The 13,944-nt window shown below is 47.8% G+C and overlaps 1 protein-coding gene across 3 annotated transcripts in view; it reads left to right on the plus strand.

Moving 5' to 3' along the window:
• The first annotated feature begins 5,043 nt into the window (after nucleotides 1-5,043).
• Nucleotides 5,044-13,944, plus strand: part of NEK8 (NIMA related kinase 8) — a 53,605-nt gene continuing 44,704 nt past the window's right edge. The window contains exons 1-2 of one of the 3 annotated variants that reach the window (XM_053367214.1): nucleotides 5,044-5,105; nucleotides 8,293-8,498. In XM_053367214.1, coding sequence (XP_053223189.1) covers nucleotides 8,318-8,498 — 181 coding nt within the window. In that variant the 5' untranslated portion in view covers nucleotides 5,044-5,105; nucleotides 8,293-8,317. Of the gene's footprint in view, nucleotides 5,106-5,272; nucleotides 5,552-8,292; nucleotides 8,499-13,944 lie in introns of those variants that run through there. The other 2 variants (XM_053367211.1, XM_053367212.1) reach the window with 2 other exon arrangements.

The raw sequence follows: 13,944 nt of genomic DNA on the forward strand, positions 1-13,944 counted from the left end.
CACGGTGCAGCCTTAAACTCGTGAATCTGCTGCAAAGAGATATTGGCAGTGAACACCAGCCTGAGCAGTTTAAAAGAGGATTAGATGAAACTCATGGGGGATCAGGCTACATAAGAACATAAGGAGAGCATCAGGCCAAGGGCCCCTCTGGTCCAGCATCTTCTGGTCCGCAAACAGGATCTGAGCACACAGGATGGAGGTTTTTCATTCCTGATCTAACGTATTGTCCTTCGCCAGATTTGGTGGCAGAGACCAGTTCCGATCTGTGCTCCCTCTGGTTTACTTTGGGCCTTTTTGCCTAGCTTGCAGGTTTGTTGTGAGAATCAAAGAAGGGGAAGACATTGTGTCTGCTGCTTTGGGTTCCTTGGAGCAATGGTGTGTGTGCATGTTTATTTATTTATTTATTTTAAATACTTTTTATTGGCTTTTTCAGTTAAACAAAAAACAAACAAAAAATACTTTTTATTGGCTTTTTCAGTTAAACAAAAAATCATCTTTACATTCATTCTTTGGTATCATCATCTTATTTACATTGCGTTATATCACGCCTCGACTTCCTTCCCTCCCAGTTGTAGGTTTCTTGGTATACCTCTTCTCTTACAGTTTCTTTCCCAATTATGTACGCATCACAAGGTTTATGTTAATCCTACTGTAGTTCTTAAACTTCTACAATTATATTCAACATATGTTACAAATTTACTCCATTCTTCAATAAACTTTGTACCTTTTTGGTGTCTAATTTTATGTGTCATTTTCGCTAATTCTGCATATTCGAAAAATTTTACTTGCCAATCCATAACAGTAGGGATCTCTGATGATTTCCATTTTTGTGCTATCAAAACCCTAGCAGTGCATGTTTAAATGTGAAACCTGAAGGAGCATCTCCACCCCCATCGTTCAGCCCACTGAGGTCCAGCTCTGAGGGCCTTCTCGGTAGTGGCGCCCACCCTGTGGAACGCCCTCCCATCAGATGTCAAGGAAATAAACAACTATCCGATGTTTAGAAGACATCTGAAGGCAGCCCGGTTTAGGGAAGTTTTTAATGACTGATGTTTTAATGTATTTTTAATCTTCTGTTGGAAGCCGCCCAGAGTGGCTGGGGAGGCCCGGCTATATGGGCAGGGTATAAGTAATAAATTATTATTATTATTAGCTAACCCCTTGGTTTCCTTTTCTGACAAATTCTGGTATTTATTTTTGTGTATATATGCAGAATCTTCCCCAGCTTTCCTTTGAAAACATGCACTACTCAGCGTGCTTTCCTCCCTCCTATGTTTTGCTTTAAAAAAAACCACCCCTTTATCAAGATGAGGAGAGGGGAAGCCAAGCTCTTTCTCAGAGACAGCACCAGCCTTGCAGTACACCTGGCTGGGAATGACCTTGCAGGGAGAATCAGCCACCACATCCACCTTATCTCAGAGGATCTGTCTCAAGACCTTGAAAGCCTCTGTGGGCTTTGCTGGAAAAGGAAATCCATGCACCTCCTTTCCAGAGGTGTGCCTGGAAACAAAACATTTGCCTCTGCAAACAGGGCAGATGGCAGCTTGAATCAAGGCCAAAGATTAGTGAGTTGCATTCAGAGTTTTGTTTCCCCCCTTCTTGCAAACGTTGACTGCTTTGTAGGAAATGCCCCTCGTAAGCACTTCAGTGTTCTTTACAAATCTGCTGTTTGTCCTGACTTGGTAAATAGGTCTAGACTTGATAAGGCTTTCCAACTCCTTATATATAAGCTGTGGGTTGCTTGCAGGGAGATCAATTAAGCTATCAATAAAAAATTGTCCAATAGCACCTTAAAAAAGGCAAAGGACCCCTGACAGTTAAGTCCAGTCGCGAACAACTCTGGGGTTGCGGCGCTCATCTCGCTTTACTGGCCGAGGGAGCTGATGTTTGTCCGCAGACAGTTTTTCCAGGCATGACTAAGCCGCTTCTGGCAAAACCAGAGCAGCGCACGGAAACGCTGTTTACCTTCCCGCCGGAGCGGTACCTATTTATCTACTTGCACTTTGACGTGCTTTCAAACTGCTAGGTTGGCAGGAGCAGGGACCGAACAACGGGAGCTCACCCCATGAGGTTTAGACCACAGCGCCACCTGCGTCCCTTAGCACCTTAGAGACCAACTAAGTTTGTTCTGGGTATAAGCTTTCGTGTGCATGTGTCAGACCAACATGGCTACCTACCTGAATCTGCTATCAATTGCTGTTAGCCACTAGAGCTAAACCTTGTGGACCATCTTCAAGGGTCGACACAAAGGGCATAAATAGCTATGGCCATACTGTACTGGCCCAGGAATGACTGTATCTGGGAAGAGAGGTGTTTCTGCCCCCCCCCGACATCGAGTGATTATGTTCTTAATCCAGGTGCTTTGAAACAATTAGAAAACTCTTGCCTGCGAGTCCTTCAATTGGAGAACAGCCTTTACCAAAAGTGTCATGGGCTTTGAAGACGCTCAAACTCAGGACGCAAGGAAGAAATGTGCTAAGAGGAAGGCACACTTGGCAAATCCACACTGTGATCAACTCCCGTCCGGAAACCAATGTCCCCACTGTGGAAGGACATGTGGATCCAGAATTGGCCTCCACAGCCACTTACAGACTCATTGTTAAAACCGTGTTTATGGAAGACAATCTTACTCGGCTACGAGTGATCGCCAAAGAGAAAAGAGAGAGCTTTGAAACATGTGCTTGATTAAATTGTTCTGTTGTTTTAGCGCCTGATGAAAAGGTCTGTTAAGCCCCGAAGCTTGCACACTACTAGCGTGCACAAGTGAAGATCACATCCACACTGGACACTTAAAGCATTTTAGCAGTCACGGAGAAAACTGGGAACTCTAGCTGATAAAGGGCATTGAGCGCACGCACGTACAATTCCCGGCACCATGATGGCTCTGTTCTGCTGGGGAGAAAACATTGTGCTTGAATTCCGCTTGCAGGTTTCTCATGTGGGCATTTGGTTGGCCACTGTGAGAACAAGATGCTGGACTAGGTGGCCCCCCCTTCGGCCTGGTCCAGCAATCTCTTCTTAGGTTCTTAGCACCCTTAACAAACTACAGTTCCCAGGCTTCTCCATGACTGTTAAAGTGGTATAAGAGGGGTTTAGATGGGTGGTGTGGATGGTTCATTATGTCCCCAATATTCGAACCTGGTCCCTGCAGAGACCCACTTTACAAGGGCCGCTCTTTCTTTGCATCCTTCCCACCAGGAGTCCAACAGCAGGCTTGACTGGCTCCCTTTGTCTAGAGAGGAACCGCCTCGCCAGCTGTTTATACCTCAACAACAGCTCATCCTTGCCCCAAAGGGATGGGGCATTTAATTTGCCTGAAAAGGACCTCAGCTGTGTTGTGTTTGGGGGAGGGAGTCCTGTCTCCTGGGGGGGCCCTATCCATTAGGTGCAGAGGTGGGAAAATAGGCAAATAATTAGCGATGAACCTCCTGGATCGCAGAGGGCCTGAGTGGTGCCTTTAAAATGCTTTATATACCATACTAATTGTCATATTTAAACCGGTTTGCAACAGAAATAGCCATAGTTAATCCCCTAGTCCAGATGTGGGGAACCTTTGGCCCTTCAGATGTTGCTGAACTTTAACTCCCGGTATCCCTGGCTATTGGCTATGCTTGCTCTGGGGCTCATGAGAGTTGTGCTTTAGGACCATATTGGGGTGGGCAAAGGTTCCCCACACTTGCCTTAGTCCTAAAACTGCAAAGTACATGTAACTACAGTAAACAGCATATTCTAGCCTGGCTCTCTCTCCTGTATACTGTTGACTCCCTGGGGTCAGTCTGTAGATTGGAAGCCCCTTGGGGCAGAGACCTGTCCTCTCATTTTTTGTTTCTTTTTCGTAAAGTGCTTTGCTCCAGGAGGGTGCTATTGAAATGATAATTATAATGGTGTCAGAACCACAAAAAAGAAAAAATAGTCAGAAGAACCATTTATTTATTTGTTTATTGGACTTGCCCAGGGAGTATATGGTCAGCCAATGCAGACTTTTTTTTAAGTAAAGATATTTCATTTCATAATGTATATAAAACAGAGAGAACAGTTATAATAACAGATGAGAATTAAAAGATGGCAAACAGAAGTATAAAATGGGCACGTAGAATGAGTCCACCTGGACGTGGGTTCAAATAAAAAAGTCCAAGTAAAGAATGTTAGTGTCATCTGATTAACAACTCTGGTTCCAGACTTTCATGGCTTGAAAATGATGTTTCTGTTGTACATGTAATAAAGGAATGCCAAATAATATTTTAATAGGCTTGCCAAAGTGAACATCTGGTTGCTTTTTTTGGCAAAGTTTCTGAGCTGCCATACATCTGGATTTTCCCTTGTCAAAATTCCAAATTCTGTGAGATTTGAGCATTCTGTGCTGGCGATGGTCTGCCTCCCTCAATAGTCTAGCTGTGGCATTTTGCAACAGCTGGGTCTTCGGACCAAGCCCCACAGAAAGCAATTTTATCTATCAGTCTGTGGGGAAACTGACAGGATCTCCTGTTGCGATTAGATTCCCGTTCCCACAAGCCTCTGGCCAGCAGGAACAGTGGTCAGGGACTGTGGAAGTTGGAGACCAGCTGCATCTGGAGCGCCCCACCCTTGCCTATGCACCCTAGAGAAAAATCCGAATGCAGCCTTTGCTGGCCTGCTATTTTCCCCGGATGTTTTGGGCTGCCTGTAGTCCCAAACATCTGGAGGGCAACAGGAAGGTGAAGAGGCTTCCAAGGCCCAGGAGCAAGAGGGCAGCAGCTAAAGCTTGCACCCTTGGGCTCCAGAGAGACCCTTGGGTGGGTCTTCAAATTCACAGAAGCAAGCCTTTGGTTGTGATGGGGACCCTTGGGCCAGTCACCACCTCTCAGCAACGTGAGCCTACCTCACAGGCTTGTTGTGAGAATGGTCGGCAGGGAACAGGGAACGAGAATGGGAGGAAGGTAACGTTCTTCTCAGCGTTTTGCTAGTGTTTGCTATTGCTGTTGTGATTCTGATAGTTATGTTATTGATTGATTATTGTCATGTTGCTGTTACTGTTTGGCAGCTAGTTTATTGTTTATTTATGCTATGACTATTGAAGTTTAGCAAGGATCCCTTAAGCAGAGAAAGAAAAAGAAAACAGCATTCAGGTTTGTCTTGTTAATAATAACAACAATAATTTTTAAAATCATTAAATTAATAATTAAATGCAATAATCCTTCAGTCAATACTTAAATGCAATACTTATTAAATAAATAATTAAATGTAATAATTATTAAATCAATGTTCTTGTTTGTTTGTTTGTGCGGTTTGTGATGGGTTTATTCTCCAAGTTCCCGATGGTGGGGGCCATTTCAGGAGCGAATTTCCCGTTAACTCTTTCGCTGCCGGCGGCCCTTGCCGCCCACCTATTCCCCACCAAGCAACGTGGCACGGCGCTGCCCGGCCAGCCTTGTCCCTCGGTGGCCGCCGTAACCTTCATCCCGGAAGCGTCTCCATGGCGACGCGAGACCCTGGGGCCGCGGCCTGGCTGGGAAAGAAGAAGCGCGATGGAGAAATACGAGCGAATCCGGGTGGTCGGGAGGGGGGCCTTCGGGTGAGAAGAGGGGCGCGCGGGCGGGCGGAAAAGACTCTCTCTCTCTCTCTCTTTCTCTCGCCCTCGCGGGTGCATGCCGACGCTGTTGCCATGGTGATGGGAGGGGCGCACCCCTCCCTCCAGCCAATCAGGGTTTCGGGGGACGCCTCACCCCCAGTTTGAAAGGGGCGTCCCGACGAAGCACCCCTTTCCCCCCTCGCATCCCTCTCTTGCTAAGGTCGCAGCCCTGTCCTAAGAAAGCTTTTTTAAAAAAATGCTATTTTCGAATAACGAACCTATGCAAATGAAAGAAGCTACAAAAATATGCATATGCATATTAATGTGCGTGTATTGCATATGCAAATAAAAGGAGCTCATATGGATGTATATGTATAATACATATGACTGCATTAAAAAAAAACCCAATTTAGGATGAAATAAATCACGTTCCCCCATTGGCCAGGCATTTTCTCAATCTGCCATTCTCTATGCACAATTTAACCCACTCGAAATAAAAGTGGCGACTACTCCCAAGGAAGCATACAGAGGATGAGAGCCAGGGTGGCATTGTGGCCAAGGAATGCGGGGTGATCTGGGTTCAAATCCTGCACTGAAGGAGCCATGAAGTTCCTTGGGTCACCTTGACACAGTTTAGCTTCCCTATCTTTGGAGGGAAACGACTGGATAGGAAGTATTGAGTAGAACAGTCTCCTCTCTGAGCATAGTTTGAGCCCCACCCTTAATGATGTTTTGGTGCCCGTTAAAGGCGCTCTTACGTTCCCAGACTTAATTGCACTTAATTTCAGGAGGTTCTTTTATATTCTCTCCATTTAACACTGCGTGGCTTATCTGCTGCATTTTACATTGTATGTGGTTATTTTAAGCTGGATGTCATTTAAATCACAGCAGGCTGCCTCAGGGCTGAGGTCCATTCATTATTTCAGTAGGTCTACTCTGAACAAAATGCAATTGGAGCCAGCCTATGGCTGAGCTCATGTGGAATCTTGTGACCCTAGGCCTTAAATTTACCTTTTCTTTCATTAATGCCTTCCCTCTACAGTATATGCAATCAGTATAAAGACAGCTAAGAGATAAAAAGAAATAAAAATTATACACAACAATGAAAGCAAAATGCCATAAAACCAGAAGCAGTTTTAAAGCAGGGGCTCTGCAGTCCTCCAGATGTTCTTGGACTACAACTCCCATCCTCCCATGTTGGGGGTTGATGGGGGTCACAGCGCCATGACATCTGGAAGGCCACAGATTCCGCATTCCGACTTTTTTTTTTTTTAAAAAGAGTGTCCCATTGCTTCTCTCCTGCATGAGTCACATTCACATGTTACACTCCCCAGATAAAACAGCCGTGACGCAAAATGTCCTAAGGGGGTGTTCTAGTCATATGTGCATTACATTTTCATTTGTGCGCTTTTCCAGAGTTGGAAAGTAGGCCATGTTTACTGCTTCCATTTCACAGATGGGCAACTGAGCTAACTGATGATGACTCATCCAGGATATTTCAGCCATGGCACAGCTTTGAGGCTTTCCCCCCTGCAATGGTAGAGATGCCTGCTTTTTGTCCTGAAGACCCCAGGTTCAAAAAGGATCTTACTGCTATAGAATCATAGAATTGTAGGGCTGGAAAGGAACCACAAGATCCATCTAGTTCCCTGCTGTGGAGGAATCACAGCTAAAGAATCCCTGGCCAACCAACCTGTTTGAAAACTCTCCAGCGCAGGAGAGTCCATGGTAGTCCATTCCACTGCTGAATGGCTTATACCGTCAGAAAGTTCTTCCTAATGTTTAAGAAACTCCAGCGGGTGCAGAATGCCGCGGCGATACTCCTTACGGGGTCCTTGCCGCGAGATCACATTCATCCAGTGCTTTACCAGTTGCACTGACTCCCTGTGGAGTACAGGGTCAGGTTTAAGGTGCTGGTTTTGACCTTTAAAGCCCTATGCGGCCTAGGACCCTCGTACCTACAGGACCGCCTCTCCTGGTATGCCCCACAGAGGACCTTAAGGTCCATAAATAACAACACTTTGGAAGTCCCGAGCCCCAAGGAGATTAGATTGGTCTCAACCAGGGCCAGGGCCTTTTCAGCTCTGGCCCTGGCCTGGTGGAACGCACTGTCACAAGAGACTAGGGCCCTGCGGGATTTGACATCTTTCCGCAGGGCCTGTTCCACCAGGCCTTTGGCCAAGGCACAGTCTGACACCCCCCCCTCATTTCTTTATTTTTTTGATGGAACCCCTTATATGGGATTTTGTATATACATTTTCCCTCAGCTCATTTTGCTGGCCCATGTAGGACCAGCATGAAAAGTTTGCCCCAGTGAATATTTGATGTTTTCTCCCCTTATGGCTTTGATCTATAGGCTACCACTAAAACGAGGCTGGATTTTAAGCTATATTTTAAACTGTACTCTAACTTATATTTTAATCAACTGTTTGTTGGGTTTTTTGTTTTTTGTTTTGTTCTTAATGTTTTTACTGTATCTATATTCGGTGGTGGTGGTGGTGGTGGTGGTGGTGGTGTTGTTGGTGTTGTTGTTGTTGTTGTTGTTGTTGTTGTTATTATTATTATTATTATTATTATTATTATTATTATTATTTTCCTGTCCATGACACCCTGGTGAGCCTCTGCCAGTCAGAACTGACAGCCCTGGGCTGGGTGACTCCATGTCCAGACTGCGTACCAATATGGCTTCCGATGTTTAGGGGCTGACTTCCTTCTTGGTCTTTTTGTGCTCCCCTGTCCCTCAGGATCGTCCACCTCTGCCTTCGGAAAATGGACCAGAAGCTGGTGATCCTGAAGCAGATCCCCGTGGAGCAGATGACCAAGGACGAGCGGCTGGCCGCCCAGAACGAGTGCCAAGTGCTGAAGCTGCTCCACCACCCCCACGTCATCGAATACTACGAGAACTTCCTGGAGGACAAGGCGCTCATGATCTCCATGGAGTATGCGCCTGGTGAGGATCGTGGGTCCCCAAGGCAGCAGGGCGCACTCCTGCCACCTAAAGGCTCGTACCTCTAGGGAAAGGGGGGTGCAATACAGGCCCTGCAGGCTGAAGGCTGCCCTTAAGCTATCCTAGCACTCTTCAGATGTTTGGACTACAGCTCCCATCAGTCCCAGCCAGTACAGCTGTGGTTCTGCCAGCTCCCCCCCCCAAAAAAAATCATTCAGTCTTGAGGGTGCCAGGTTTGGGGCAGCTGTTCAACACCATACATTGGCTCCCAGTACGTTTCCGAGCACAAATCAAAGTGTCGCTTCTGACTTTTAAAGCCCTAAACGGCCTCGGCCCAGTAGACCTGAAGGAGCGTCTCCACCCCCATTGTTCTGCCTGGACACTGAGGTCCAGCTCCGAGGGCCTTCTGGTGGTTCCCTCCCTGCGAGAAGTGAGGTTACAGGGAACCAGACAGAGGGCCTTCTCGGTGGTGGCGCCCGCCCTGTGGAACGCCCTCCCATCAGATGTCAAAGAAATAGACAACTATCTGACTTTTAGAAGACATCTGAAGGCAACCCTGTTTAGGGATGCTTTTAACATTCAATGAATTATTGTATTTTAATCTTTTGATGGGAACAGCCCAGAGTGGCTGGGGAAATGCAGCCAGATGGGTGAGGTATAAATAATAAATTATTATTTTTTAATTATTATTATTATTATTATTGGGAACCTCAAGAAACTGCTGGACTCCCATAATCCCCGGACACTGGGTCTGCTGGCAATTGGGAGTCCCACCTAGAAGGCCCCTGGTTCCCTATCCATGGTCTGTTTTATTTCCTTATAATCGTAGAGTTGAAAGGGACCATGAGAGTCATCTAGTCCAACCCCCTGCAATACAGGAATCTTTTACCCAGTGTGGGGCTTAAATCCCTGACCCTGAGATTAAGGGTCTCATGCCCTACTGACTGAGCTGACGTGGTTTGAAAACAGTAACATTTTTTCCACGCTTGGGTTTAATCTCAGCTTGACCAAACTGGGAAAGACTCATGGAAGAGAGAGCTGCCGATGGCTGCCAGCCATGATGGCTGTGCTGTGCCTCCATAGCTCGAAGCAGCAATGTTTCTGAATCCCCGTTGCTGGAGCCACAGGAGGAGAGAGTTGCTCTCAGGCTAGCCCCTATGAGAAGAGGATGCTGGTCTAGATGGGATGATAATAATAATAATAATAATAATAATAATAATAATAATAATAATAATAGATTTATTTATACCCTGCCCATCTGTCTGGGTTTCCCCAGCCACTCTGGGTGGCTTCCAACAAAGCACCAAAATACAATAACCTATTAAACATTAAAAGCTTCCCTAAACAGGGCTGCCTTCAGATGTCTTCTAAAAGTTTGGTAGTTATTTTTCTCTTTGACATCTGGTGGGAGGGCGTTCCACAGGGTGGGTGCCACTACTGAGAAGGCCCTCTGCCTGGTTCCCTGTAACTTGGCTTCTCGCAGAGAGGGAACCGCCAGAAAACCCTTGGCGCTGGACCTCAGTGTCTGGGTAGAACGATGGGGGTGGGGATGTTCCTTCAGGTATACTGGACCTTTGAGGCCGTTTAGGGCTTTCAAGGTCAGCACCAACGCTTTGAATTGTGCTCTGAAACGTACTGGGAGCCAGTGTAGGTCTTTCAAGACCGGTGTTATATGGTCTTGGCAGCCGCTCATTGGCCTGATCCAGCAGGCTCTCCTTATGAGCTGCTGGCAGCGCTGAGCTACATGGACCAATGCCCTGACACAATCAAAAGGAACTTCCAGCACCTGCCTTCCTTCTCCTGGGAGAGCTAAAGCTCGAGCAAAACCGTTTGTGGGGAAAGGCACAGAGCCCTCCCTCTCCAGCCTCCAGGTCAAGGCGGTCTTTGAGGGGACGTGCGGCTTCCTAGCAACACCTGGGCTTATGGCAGTGGGAAGAATGTCGGAGAGGAACACCATTGTTCCCAGGGCCTGGCCTACAGCACATCACCTCCCCCTCCCCTCCCTCTTCTTTGCAGGTCACCTTCAGACAGGTGAAAAGGAGGTTTCAGGTTTCAAAGCCACCAAAGGTGGCAAGGTAGCTGCAAACCTGAGATTTGGCTTTGGGTTTGTGGTTTGGAAACAAAAGAGCACCGGGTTTGTTTGGCATGTGTGTTTTTCGCAAGGGGAGGGGGGCAGGGGTGTGCTTCCTGGACTAGGAGGATCTACAGACCCCCATATCTTTGAGGCAGAAGGAACAGGTTCAGCTCGCTCTGCCCTTGGAGAAAAAATGGCTTTCTTCCTTGTGGTTCCACCCTTGTCAAGGAGTACAGGGTTTAACCCGTTTAGGGACAACTGTAGCTCTGCTCCCATTCAGGGGAGAAAGTGCTGTAGTTTTCCTTGGGAGGTGGCTTTCTGTTGTTTCTGTTATTATTCCATTTATCACTAGCCCTTCAAAATATGGTGCATTGCAGGGAGATGCACTAGATGACCCTGTGTGTGTCCCTTCCAACTCTACAATTCTATGATAAGAATTTAAAATCTAAAATCACAACAATTTAAAATGCAATATCAAAAGCAATTTAGACCAGTAGGCCCCAAAGCTTTGGGGACCATGCCTTCTAGGTTCCATAAACGCATCCCCAGGGCCCCCTACCCTAATAAAAACATGATTCACAATAGCAGTTTGCTTGGCCCTTGAAATATACTCGGAGTCTAGTGTGGATTTCATGCTCTTTATTCAGCTCAGAGTAGTGAGGAATGGAAGTTCCCCCGAAATGTCTGCTTTATATAGATTATTTACATAATGGGCCCCACGTAATTAGCTAATTCTGGGATTCTCCTGTAGGCCAATGTGATGGGATGGTGAGCTGCTTGTGCGTAAAATCCTAGTCCCTCAGAGTTTGGCTAAGTCCACAAACCTCTGTCTGTGACGGAGCTCCTTAAGCATGGCTCCATCAGTCGCTCGTTGAATCGGACAGTGGGCGTTTACGGAACTTCTTCCAGCATAAAAGCTCCTTAACGGAAACGCGTCTTCTGGACTCTCGGCGTGACAGTTTCCGGCGAGGAGTGGGTGTCCCTACAGGAGGTCCTGAAACCTCCCCACTATTTTCGCTCGAAGTGTCTCTGAGCCCTCCCTCCGACTCACTTTCCCTTGGAACTCCACTTCTCCCCCTGCTGGTCCCCTCCTCAGCTGAATGGTCTCTCTCACCCTCCGTGAGCCCTTTCACCTCCTGCGTCTCAGATGGCAGTTCCCTGACATCCACCTCCCCTCCAGGGCCCCCTTCACCCCCTTCCCTCCCCTCCTCTGCGGGAGGCGAGGGAGCAAAACCCCTGAAGGAACCTCCCTCATCTTCCGAAGTTTCGAACACTTCCCTCCACCTCTTGCTGTTTCCGGTTTCCAAGTACTCCTCCTCATCGGAGTCTGTTCCTCCTTCCAACTCCCGATTCCCTGAATCCTTCCAGTTCCTCCTCATCGTCGGTGGTGCCAAAGTACTCCCTCCGGAACCTCGCTACTGGCTGAGGTTTCCTGGGGAACCTTTGGTGGAACGTTTCGATCAAGATCTCGTCACGGACCTCCTCTGCCGTCACCCAGGTGTTTTCCGACTCCGGTTCCCCTTCCCACGCGACCAAATACTCCACCTGATTACCCTTCCACCTGGAGTCGATGATTTCCGCCACATGGTTGCTGCTTTCCCTTTCTTCTATGGCTGGCCCCCGTGTGGATACCCCTTCACCTTCCCCCCTATATGGTGACAGTAATGACCTGTGGAATACTGGGTGCAGTTTCATGTGGTTCGGTAACCGGAGTCTGAAAGCCACTGGGTTGACCTGTTGGATGACCTCAAATGGTCCCAATCTTTTGGGTCTCAATTTCTTGCAACCTCCCTTGAACGGCAACCCTTGGGTTGATAGCCAGACCTGACTCCCCACCCTAATGGTTTCACCTTCCCTTCTGCTCTTGTCTGCCTGCCTCTTATATTCTTCTTTGGCCCTTTCTAAGTTGAGTTGGAGTTGACGATGGATCGCTTCCATTTCTTCTACAAAATGTTCAGCGGCCGGGACACTCCATCTCTCCCCTCCTCCCCCTGGAAACGCCCTGGGGTGGCACCCATAATTAGCCAAAAAGGGGCTCATCCCGGTGGACACATTCTCTGCATTATTGTAAGCAAATTCCGCTAGCGCCAACTTTTCGACCCAGTCGTTCTCTCTGTCATTGACATAACACCTCAGGTATTGTTGGAGGATACCGTTTGCCCTCTCCGCCTGCCCATTGGTCTCAGGGTGCCTGGCAGTCGAAAAGTTGACCTCTACGTGCAACAAGCTCATAAGTTTCCTCCAGAATCTGGACGTGAACTGTTTCCCTCTGTCGGAGACCACCCTCAAGGGGGCGCCATGCAGCCTAAAAATATGTTCTACAAACAATTTCGCTGTCTCTTCCGCCGTGACTGCATGTGAGCAAGCTACAAAGTGACCCATCTTAGTTAACAGGTCTACTACGACTAGTATGGCGGTTTTCCCCTGGGATTTAGGCAGATCAGTCATAAAATCTATCGATACCGCCTCCCACGGTCGTTCTGGTGTGGGTAACGGTTCTAATAACCCCGCTGGTGCCCGCCTTTCTCCTTTGGCTCTCTGGCATTGGTCACACCTTCTCACATACTCCCGTACATCCTCCCTCACCTTGGGCCACCAAAACTCCCTGGTCACCAACCACATGGTCTTGTGTTGCCCAAAATGCCCCGCTGTGGGATTGTCGTGCAGCTGTTTGAGTACTCTCCCCCTCAATTCCCCTTCGGGTATATATAGTGCCCCTTTGTAATACAATGCCCCGTTTCTTTCTTCAAAACCTCCGGGGTCTTCTCCCTCTCTCCTTAAACCTCTGAGCTTATCCTGGGCGTATTCATCATTTACCGTTCCCTCTACCAGTTCTCTTTGCCCCACCCAGGCCGCCCCACACACCCAGTGGTCCTCTGGGATAATATGTCTCTCTTCAGGCGCTCCCTCCCCCTCCAAATATTCAGGTTTGCGAGAGAGAGCGTCCGCTCTGATGTTTTCTGGACCTGGCACATAGCAGATTTCAAAATGGAATTTGGAGAACTCCTGGGCCCATCTCACTTGTCGTTGGTTGAGCACCCGTGCCGTTCTCCAATACTCCAAATTCTTGTGGTCCGTACACACTTGCACCTTATGCTGTGCGCCAATTAGTAAGTGTCTCCATCTCCGGAACGCTTCGTGAATGGCGAGTAGTTCTCGGTCATATACGGTGTAGTTCCTCTCGGATTTGTTCAGCTTACGCGAAAAGAAGGCACACGGTCTCCATTCCGACTTATTGCTCCCTGGCTGAAGCAGCACCGCCCCCACCGCCCGGTCTGAGGCATCAGTTTCCACTCTCATGGGTTTTTGTAAATCCACATGCAGGAGCTGTTCTTCCGAAGCAAATGCCCTTTTCAATTCCTCAAATGCTTGCTC

The sequence above is a fragment of the Podarcis raffonei genome, chromosome 15 (genome assembly GCF_027172205.1).
Source record: "Podarcis raffonei isolate rPodRaf1 chromosome 15, rPodRaf1.pri, whole genome shotgun sequence".
Lineage (NCBI taxonomy): Eukaryota > Metazoa > Chordata > Lepidosauria > Squamata > Lacertidae > Podarcis > Podarcis raffonei.